Raw genomic sequence first — 11,030 nt, 5'->3', positions numbered from 1 at the left:
GGGGTGCCAGAGAAGGGGGAGAGGAGAGGGTGGACACTGGGGGTGCCAGAGGAGGGGGAGAGGAGAGGGTGGACAGTGGGGGTGCCAGAGGAGGGGAAGAAGAGACAGTGGACACTGGGGGTGCCAGAGGAGGGCGAGAGGAGACGGTGGACACTGGGGATACCTGAGGAAGGTGAGGGTGAAGGTCAAGGCCTATGGGTGATATCGCAGGAGTGTTTGAGGCAGCAGTGCTCACTGGTGCCCCTTGAGGACGGGAGTCCGAAGCATTTGAGGAGAGGGAGGCAGATGATGATGAGGCTGACATGGAGGACAGCAGCGAGGATTTCCGCTCAGGGACCTTTGGCTTTGACTTTGGCTTGGCAGCCCCTGGCAATGGGCGGTGGGGGAAGGCTGGAGCTGGGTTCAGCGTGGTGGGCGTGTTGCACTGACTGGAATAGCCGCTCGAGGGGGAGGTCACAGCATGGCCCGGGCCTTTGGGCTCCACGGAGGCTCCAGGCCCAGGCGGCCCGCACTCCCAGGCTCCAGGCTGCTGCCCCTCGGGGTAATAGGCCCAGGGGTCACTGTACTCGGAGCGCAGGCTGCTGGTCTCGCTCTGTGATGGGGTGGCCGCGCTGGTGGTGTAGGCGTTACTGGCAGCAGTGGAGCGCCCACTGCTGTTGGTGCTGCCGTCGCCCCCGGAGCTGCTCTGGCTGCGGAGAGTCGTGGCCCAAGGCTCTCGGCCTTCTCCGTGAGTCTCTGGGCCTCCCTCCTGAGCTCGGAGGTTGACCTCCAGGGAGCGCTGCAGGCTGGCAATGAGGGACTCGCTCAGCACAGGCCGCCCGCCCTTGGGCCTCCTGCGCAGGGAATCAGTGCGAGCCGGGGGAAGGGGGGGCTTCTTGGTCTTCTTCAGGGAGATGCTGCGGCCCAGGGAGCGGTCGCTGTACTCGGGGAGGCTGACCGCGCACCGTTGACCCCTGACCTCCGAGGGCGACATTGGAGGGCTCCAGCCAGCGGCGGAGGGAGAGCAGGGGGAAGGAGGGGCCGCTGCCCCTTGAGGTCTCCCCTCACTGCGGGCCTCCAGCTGCCCCTGGCTGAGGGGAGGCTCTGCCCCGGAGCCCGGAGGTGCCAGGGAGACTGCCGAGTCGCAGCGGGAAGGGGTCAGTGGGGTGTCCGAGGTGGGGGACAGACGCCCGGAACCGCTGCTGCCCGCACTCCAGTTGCCGCTGGAGGAACCGGGGTCATCGCGCGGGGCCCCCGGGGAGGGGGGAGGCCCGGGCTGGCCCCGCGATGTGGGAATGGCCACCACCTCGGCCTTGGAGGACAGGGTGGCCCGGGCGGAGAGCTGGGCGGGGCACATGGCGGCACCCGGCCCGTCCCCAGGGTTGCGGCGGGTCGAAGGGGAGCAGGCCCGGAGCCGGGAGTCCGTCACATCTTGCTTCGCTGTCACCTCCGGGTCCGGGAAACGCTCCTCAGACCGGCCCAGAGTCCCGCGTGTCTCCCCCAGCTCCTGCAGCGAGACCCTGGCACCTGGCCGCGGGAGGCTGTGGAAACGGGGCTGCTCGGCCCTGGCACGCACCACACCATCTCTGGCACTGCCGGCGGAAGACATGTCGGCCGATGATTGGGAGAGTTGGGCTGCAATCCCTTGGCCCTTTTGGGCTCGGATCCTCCGGACAGAAGGTGGAACTACCTTGACCTCTTCAGTTTGACAGGAGGAGTCCCTGGTGACTAACCGCCCTCTGGTGGCCTTGCTGCTCTCCAGGCGACTAATGGTGGAATAGTGACCGGCCAGGATAACAGAGTGACCTCTGGCTGGTGTCAGCCCAGAGCCTGTCATTTAAAAACAAAGAACATCCACTGAGAAATGATGACAAAGACTAGCCCAGAACACAGCTATCAGGTAATGCAACTCCCCTATCACCTGCATTGATGTAGCACCTTCCATGCAGTTAAATATTCCAACGTGTTGAGGAGGTGCATTGTCAGAAGAGGATTGACAATAGGTCGAAGGCAGATGAACCAAAGCCTAGCCCAAAATGGCAGGGTTTTAAGGAAGCTCGTACGAGAGGTTTAGAATCCCTACAGTGCGGAAACAGGCCATTCGGCCCAACCAGTCCACACTGATCTTCTGAAGAGTAACCCGCCCAGACCCATTCCCGTACCCTATTGCTCTACATTTACCCCTGGCTAATGCACCTAACCAACACATCCTTATGGGCAATTTAGCATGGCCAATTCACCTTAACCGCACATCTTTGGATTGTGGGAGGAACCGAAGCACCTGGAAGAAACCAGGTTCGGTGAAAGAATTCCAGAGCTCAGGACCCATGCGGCTGAAGGTATTGGAGCGATGGCTAATCACGAAAGGCTGGAATTGGAGGAGGTCAGACAGATGGTGAGGGGTGAGACCATGGAAGACGGGGTCAAGGATTGTAGAATGGAAACTCTCCCTCCGAGGGAGCAGGTGGAGGCCAGTCAGTATCAGAGTGATCAGTGAATGGGTCTTTGGGACAATTGTGGCCAAGGCTTAGACCTGGACGAACTGAAGAGGGTGACTGGCAGGGGAGGGGAAATAGCCAGGTCTAAAGACCACAAAATGGTTAGCTCAGATGGCCAGAGCATGGAGTTCACGGGGCAGGGTCATAGATTCAATTTGGCCCCGTACACTGTCCCCTGTAGAGTAAGGTTCATTTTCCATTTACTTTTAGATTAAAACAGTCGAGGGAGCTTTACTCCGTATCAAACCCCTGAGCTGTCCCTGTCCTGCAGTGTTTGATGTAGACAATATAAGGTAGTTTTACCTTCCATTTAAACAAGTAGAGAGAGCTTTACTTTCCATTTAAAGGAGTAGAAGGAGTTTTACTTTGCAGGTCAAGGAGTAGAGGTTGCAAACGCGTTGTTGAGCTGAGGCAGGAGTGGAGTGAGATGGAAATAGTTGTCATTATTCTGGGGAACTGAGAGGATGTTGGGTTGGAAGCCAGCACAACATTTGCCAAACTTCCAAAGGTTGGAAGAGTGGACATGCTGGGGGTGCAGTGGTTACCATACTGGGCTGGTAATCCCACAGTTGGCAGTTCAAATCCCAGTATAACATGCAACGGAAATTAAATGGAATGAAATCTGCTCATTTTGAGACGGCACGAGAAAAATAACCACACTACCCCCTTCCCCCACCCCCCTCCCACCCTGCCCTTGTTGCCAAATCCCTCTGAGACTCCAGCCTTCCTGGGTTTGTATGTAACTGACCCTCAGTGAGTCAGACAGTCATAACATTGGCAAAGCCGACCCCCTGCTGAAGGACACACGGCAAAGCAAATCCTTTTTGTTGGCATCACAAAGTCAGAAAAAAAACCACATCTTTCTGACAACTATGAGTTCAGCAAGTGTGTTGAACGCAGTCCCTGCACAGTGAGAAGCATCATTTTCCAAAGCCAGATGATGGGAGGTTAGTATTCCCTCCCATAAATCCCCCTGGCCTTCAGGGCTCGTGACTGCCCACCCGCATCTCAGATTTCTGCTCCTTCATACCCAAGGCTACTTGGTGAACATCTCCAAAACTGCTTGGCTGTGGAAAACAATACTGAGGCGCCCTGTGTCTATACACACCCTCAGACACAGCACAGATAGATGCCCCTGACACATATACCCGCGCAAAGTTAGGCCATTTGGCCCATTTAAACATGGCTGATATGATCCGGATGATTTATCCACCTTCAGACCTTTCAGCTCCCCCAGCATCTTTTCCTTAGGGATGGCCACTAAACTCACCTCTGCCCCTGAATCTCTTGAGGTTCTGGGATGCTGCTGGTGTCTTCCACTGTGTAAAATGAGGCAAAGGAAACTGAGGCATTCAATGCCTCTGCCCTACCTTTTTTTCACTATTACAACCTCTCCAGCCTCATTTTCCAGGGGTCCAATGTCCACTCTTGCTTCTCTCTTACCTTTTAGATATCTAAAAGAACTCTTGCAATCGTCTTTTATATTACCAGCTAGCTTACCATCATAGTTCATCTTCTCTTTCCTTATTGTTTTCTTTTAGTTATCTTCTGCTGGTAATTTAAGGTTTCTCACTAATGTTCACCTCATCATATGCTCTTTCTTTCTCTCTCGCTCTCTCTCTCACACACACACACACACAAACGACCAGTTAGTAATAACATGAGGAATCCCATACCTGCACTCACCCAGCCCTCTAGCTCAGAAACACTGGGACCAATCTGCTGGCTGTGACTAGTTATGGTAACAGTGCGCAGTGGCTAAAGCTGGGGTCTTGCTCTCTATAACTCACTTGGTTATTTTCGGGTGCACTTAGACAATGCGTGCAACCAGAGTATTTGGTTACACACTGGCACATTTCAGCACACAGCCTGATTGTAAACATACACCAACACAAACTCGCCAATGACAACTACACACACTCACCAATGCACTTGCACACACGGACTGGCACAATCACTAACACACACTCCCTTGTGCACACTCGCCAACACATAGACATCCTCATTCACACTCCTCGAACAATTAATCAGACCCACAAATTATTTTAATCTTTTATTAGCAATTGCAATTAACTTTGAACTTTTAATGTCTTTTCTGTCAACCTCTAGGTCTGTTCCTCAGGCACAGTCGAAAGCTTTGGGAAGTTCTGAGATTGTGAAAAGTACGATATAAATGCAAATCTACTAATTTCTTTTAGTTTGTTTGGATGATAGTAATTAATAGACCTGAGTCATCACATGAACTCATCACAATATTTAACTCACATTGAGTATACCATCCTGTAACAAACTTGGACTCTATCCCCTTCATTATAAAGAATGGATGGATGGTTCAATCAAGGTTGAAAGGATTTGACAGGATAGGAAGTGGTATTGTGAATTGCCGTGCTAAGTTGCCCCATTATGTCCAGGGATGTGTAGGTTAGGTGCGTTAGCTACAGAAAATATCGGGTAGGCGGTTGGGTCTGGGTGGGACACTCTTCAGTGGATCGGTGTGGATTTGTTGGGCCAAATGGCCTGTTTCCACAATGGGGATTCTATAAAAACATAGTACTCACTTGAACCTGCCATACAGAATAATACCAGTAGATGGAGCTGCAAAAAGAACTGAGGCAACAGCATGGAGAGGTGTTAATAGAAGCAACCACTGCCATTGTTACATTCTGATCTGTCTCAAACTGTTCAAGACACATAGAACTGGTTCCCCTGATGGGAGGAGTCAAGAGAAGACATGACCTCAGGGCATGCATCAATGAACAGCACGGAGTGGCTGGGTGATCTGGGATTTTACTATGCCACTTGGCTCAGTATCTCTCAGGTTGGAGCTTAACAGACTGAGTTGTCAGTGAGGGATAGAAAGGACTGAGAACAGGCCTCAGAAAGCCTGAGAAATTCTCAAGCACTTTCTCCTTCTGTCCAGAGAACACTGTTCTCCCTGGAACTTTTGACTGCTGGCTATCAGACTGTATTGGCAGGAGGTGAATGGTAACTACCAGTTAAATATGCACACTCAGGGACAGACAGACAGACACACACACAGACTCTCTCTCTCTCACACACACACATATACAGAGTGACAGATGAGCGAGGGGAGGGCTGGGAATACAGTGCTGATTAGCCATACCTAGTTCCTTCTGGACGGTGTCAGGTAGCCCGGTGATTGTCTTTCGCCGTTTGATTCTCGTAGTCCGTCTCAGCGCGGTGTCTGAGCGGACAAGAGAGCGCCTGGTGCCCGCCTGGCGATCGAAGCTCTCGCCTGGTAGGAAAGCAGCACAGCAAGTAAACGCAAGCGTTATGACACACAGTGACCACCGTACTGAGTCATTACACCTGCACTGTTTGGCTAGGTGACTCCAGTTTGGGCCAACTTTGCTTTTACCTGAGCACTCAATTGTACCAGAGCAGCTACGCTTGAGGTCAACTGGGGTCAGAGACACAGGAGCAGGAGGAAACCTCACAGGCCTTTCCCAATAATCAACGGGATCTTCTCCCACAATTCCAAGTCCCCACCTGGTTTCCATGTCCCTTCATTTCCGTGGTGCCCAATCATCTAACAACCTCCAGATGACTGGGGCAGAGAATTCCTAAGATTTACAATGCTGAGTGAAGGAATTTCCCTTCACCTCAATCTGAAATGGAACACCCCCTTATCCTGAGCCTGTGTCTCCCCCTCCCCACTTAGTCCACAACCTCCAGATTGGGGCTAACAGCTTCTCAGCATCTACCGTCAGGACCTTATAACATATTGGCCGTGTTACTGGACTACAGAAACCTGCACTGGCAAATATTCCTCCCTCATATCCTGTTTGTGGTCTCTTACTGTGCACAAATGGCTTCTTTGTTTCCTACATTAGAACACTGACCAACCAAGTACTCCCCTGTCTAACACACTTTGAGATGGCCTGAATTTGAGAGAGGTGCTTGGGAAACGCAGGTCCTTTCACCAACCATGTTCCAATCTAAATGTGAGAGTGCCAAGGTGCCATTGATTTTTTTCTGTCCCAAGGGAATTCCGGTCAAGAGCTGACCTAACTGATTAAGCACGCTGACCCACTTGCTAAAATGAATTATTAGAAAGAAGGACCTTGTTGGAAGGAGAAACGTGTCACTGAAGCTTCTTGCCTTACACTCATCAGGACAAACACAACAATGCCAAATTTCAAATGATCATAGCAATTTACACAACAGGAGAAAATGATGCTAATTGGTTGGCTGAGGTGTTGCCATGGAGAAAACAATGGGGCTGCCTAAGCTCAAGTATAATTCAAAAAAGGTTCATGGGTTGAATATATTGTTTGCAAAAAACAAGTTCCTATCTATGAATGTATGTCACTTCTAGTCGTTTGATTTTCTTAAATTGATTGTTAGTCTAGCTATTAGTGTACTCAGGATTGTTCAGTATGTGCTACCCAATCATTAAACCACAACTTATAGTAGACATTTAGTTTTACAGCAGCTTGTTTGAGTAGATTAGATTAGATTACTTACAGTGTGGAAACAGGCCCTTCAGCCCAACAAGTCCATACCGACCTGCTGAAGCGCAACCCACCCAGACCCATTCTCCTACACTTAACCCTTCACCTAACACTATGGGCAATTTAGCATGGCCAATTCACCTGACCTGCACATTTTTGGATTGTGGGAGGAAACCGGAGCACCCGGAGGAAACCCACGCAGACACGGGGAGAATGTGCAAACTCTACACAGTCAGTCGCCTGAGGCGGGAATTGAACCTAGGTCTCTGGCGCTGTGAGGCAGCTGTGCTAACCACTGTGCCACCATGCCACCCAAGAGTCTGTACTCTTGTGTTGTGTGAATGACCATGAGAACTTATTGCAGTCAGTCGCTGCAATGCATGACTGAGCCATAAGAAAGGGATCTAGCTGAACTTCATTGGTGTTTTCACTGTTATGTACAAACAGAATCTAATGAGATCAGGAGCAGAGAAACCAATGAAGGCACTGCCTGAATGGGTAATGGAATATGTCCAACTAGACCTATGTCCAACCACCTCTGAACATCAGTCCACCTTCATATAGTATGTAGAAACAGCATCCACTATATCTTGTTGCTGGCTGCCTCAGGCTCAGTCACCAGGCCCAATCATGAGGGAAGGTGAATAGGAGAAAACAAATTCCTCTGTACCCAGAGACAGGTTGGAATGTGGACCTCGCTACTGCAAGTTGTGGTTCAGGCAAGTAGTGTAGTTGGGAAGCTGGATAAGAACCTGAGAGGAAAGGATGGGTGTTGGGAGTGGCAGATGAAGGAGGGCTGGAAGCATAAGATGTACATGGCCTCGTTGGGCTTAATGGCCTGTTTCTGTGCACTACTGTCCCTGAAACAGGATTATTGTAGTTGCTGTGATTGGGGAGGGGTGGGGAGGACATTGTAGACTGTATGGGTAAGGATGAACCAAATGGACCAAAGAGAACCTCTCTCACTTTCTCTCCTAATGTGTGTGAGAGTTGCTGTAATGTCCTGGTGGGACAGAACTATCGTGGGAGAACTTGAATCAATCTTACCCCCTTTGGATGTTGCCTGGTCTCATCATTTATGGAACAGAATCTAAGCACACCAAGAGGCCATTCATGCTGTAGTGTTTGTACTGGCTCTCTCTGCAAGAGTTCAGTTAGTCCTCTTCACTGACCCTTTCCCCAAAACCATACTGGTTTCTCATTCTGAATGCCATAAGGATTTGGTTTACGACAATCAATGGTGGTTACGTGGTCACCATTAGGTTTGCTCCTGATTCCAGATTTCTATTGAATTCAAATTTCACAATGTCTTTGGGTGAGATTTGAACCCATGTTGCCAGAACAGTGGTCTGGGCTCTGAATTACTAGCCCAGTGACAATATCACTAGACCACCACCTTTCTGTAGGAGCCTTCTTTCACACTACTTCATTAAACCATATTAGCCCATTCTTTGATTTTATTTCTTGCCTCATTCAGCTACCCCTCAAAAATCTTTATGTTGGTCACCCAAACTACAACTTCTGGTTTTGAGTTCTATATTTCCTGTGTTTCTATTACACTGCCATCAGCGTACCAAGTGCACCATTCTGGAGTTTGCCCTAGAGATTTCATTAAGAAAGTTGTTCATGATTATTAAGGTCAGATTTCATGGTGATTTTATATACAACAGACAGTGTAATGCATCAATCTAATCAAAATGCGAAGGTCACTGCCTACTGAAATGTAAAGATGCCACCACCCTTCCAGCTCCTTCTATATCCCCGTCACTGTATGAAGGTCTGTTGCCTGGCCTCACCAACATACCTGTTACATTGATTGGGACCACGTCACTCTGTACTGCCTGGGCTTGTTGGCGCATCCTCTCCTCTGGTGTGGGCAGTGGCAGGGCCTTGGTCCAGTTGGTCTGGACATCAATCTCGGAGAGGTCACTGGGGACTGGAGTTTTAGATCTCCTGGAATAGTGCAGCTTTTCCTCCTTGGCAGATGAGACTGTGGACTTCATGCGGAGCACAAAAGACATATTTAGGAAGATGAGACAGCCATTTGGTCCGAGAAACTTATCCCTATTGGTCATCCTTCTCCCTCCCCCTGTTGTGTCCCATTTCTCTCTGTGGGGACAGGAGCAGGCTATTCAGGCCCTCCAATTTGTTTCACCTTCCAACTAAACCTTGCCTGACTCCATTCACCTGTCTTGGTACTGTAAACCTTAATTGCTTCACCAACGAAAATCTATCAATCTCAGTTTGGAACTGTTTTTAATGCACCCCCCTCCCACTCATCAGTAAAGGAAAGAGTTCTCGATTTCCATTGTTCTTCATGTGAAGAAGTGCTTCCAGAAAAGACCCACTCTAGTTTTAAGATGACGTCCTCATAATCTCGCCAGTTGTCCTAAACCCATTCAGATGGTGTAGTTCAATAGCCCTTCCCTATTAATACTGTGAGATCAGTTTTCCTCTCGTTTCTGTTTCTCTTCATTTTCTCTGCAAACCCCACCTCCATGATCATGACTTCTCATTGGGCACCAGTCCCAAGGTATTTTATCAATTCCTTACATGTAAGTTTGGATAGTATGGAAGGCCACCACATATGTACCCTCTCCTTCTGTAATCACTCTCACGTTCTCAGAGAGTGGATGGAGAGCTGATGGTTAGAGGACAGTTGGGCAATGGTCAGGGAGAACATTCCGGAGTGATTGGGAATGTCCTTGGCATTGAAATCAAGGATGTTCTTCCTCTGCACTGCTCAACATGGACAGCATTTCCCAAACCCATGAGCTTCATCACAAGGGCAGCAGACATCTGCTCTCTCCTCCAAGTCACACACCATCTTGGTTTGCAAATTATATCACTGTTGCTGGATCTAAAATCCTAGAAACCCTAACCCTGACGCTACCAGCACTGTCAGGGTCTCTACATAACATGGACTGCAGCGGTCCCTGAACGCAATTCACCATGACCTTCTCAAGGGCAATTAAGGATAGACAAACAATGCAGGCCTAGCCAGCAGAGGTCACACCCCTGAATTAATAAGAAAAAACATACAAAGGGGCTTAACATGTTGAGATATGGTGGAACACCTAGCCCATGACTCTATATCCACTGGATGACAACTCGCTACAACTTTCTCACTTAAACCTAACACCCCTATTCTAAAACCTGTGTACCCAATACAGTAAGAAAAAGAAACTCATTTGTTACTACACAGTTCTGAGCCATCTGACGTAGAATAGTATCCATCTGCTCACAGCTTGGATGTACAAATGGTCAGTTAGTTCTGATAATCAAAATCACGGGTTGCAATGACAACGTTGCTGCTTTAAACTTTATTAGTGCTTGATTTTGGGAGTGGGAAGGGTGGGGTTTGAGTGACGGCAGGGCTGGGGCTGGGAATTGGAACACTGGGTCCAATTGTTGTCTTTTGCCAAGCCTGAATGCTGCAACCTTACAGGTGGGAGGAGCCCAGGAGAGAATGAAGCAGTCAGCTGGGGGTAGGAATCAGTGAATCTCCAGCACACTGTTCATGTGACCACAACTGAGTCTAGCAACAGTCTGATTTGATGTCTCTTTTTAAAAATGTAATTACAAACAGCAAAACTCTGTCCGTGATCACATTCAGGATTGAGGCATCAGCACCCAAGCATCGGAAAATAAAAAATCAAAAGTTACTCTTCTGTTTTGCCTACTGGAAGACGCCCCCATGTAGACGGACAATTCACTGTCTGATGGCTACAACAGTGGAACTGTAGCACTGTACAACTTTACTTCAGGTCAATTATCATCTATTTGCAGGTCCCTACAAGCAGTTTGATGGTTTTGCCACTATTTCAGAGACTGGTTAGTAATGGGAACTCCATGCGCAAAACTGATCTCCCCCTCTGGCTCAGCAAGGTCAATGAGGATAGCAGTCCATTGACATTTCTTCATTCTTGAGTGGAGGAGGCTGGGACCTCTCTTCCTCCCTAGGGCAGTGGGGAAGGGAGACAAGCGGGGAAGGGGAGGTAGGATATCAGGGTTTAACCAAAACCCTGGGAACTGACCAAAATCTAAGGCCTCTATCTGCCCTGTCAGGGAACTGGTT

At 49.4% G+C, this 11,030-nt stretch overlaps 1 protein-coding gene across 1 annotated transcript in view; it reads right to left on the bottom strand.

Moving 5' to 3' along the window:
• The window catches only part of LOC122553163 (NHS-like protein 1), a 273,324-nt gene that overhangs the window by 17,248 nt on the left and 245,046 nt on the right, over positions 1–11,030 (bottom strand). The window contains exons 5-7 of the mRNA XM_043696750.1: positions 8,757–8,949; positions 5,602–5,733; positions 8–1,809 (exon numbers count right to left, since the gene is read on the bottom strand). Of these exons, the coding sequence (XP_043552685.1) occupies positions 8–1,809; positions 5,602–5,733; positions 8,757–8,949 (2,127 nt within the window). The remainder of the gene's footprint in view (positions 1–7; positions 1,810–5,601; positions 5,734–8,756; positions 8,950–11,030) is intronic.

This window comes from Chiloscyllium plagiosum, chromosome 9 (assembly GCF_004010195.1).
Source record: "Chiloscyllium plagiosum isolate BGI_BamShark_2017 chromosome 9, ASM401019v2, whole genome shotgun sequence".
NCBI classification, from domain to species: Eukaryota; Metazoa; Chordata; class Chondrichthyes; order Orectolobiformes; family Hemiscylliidae; genus Chiloscyllium; species Chiloscyllium plagiosum.
The sequence above is the reverse complement of the archived record's forward strand: the minus strand, read 5'-3'. Positions and strand labels throughout refer to the sequence as shown.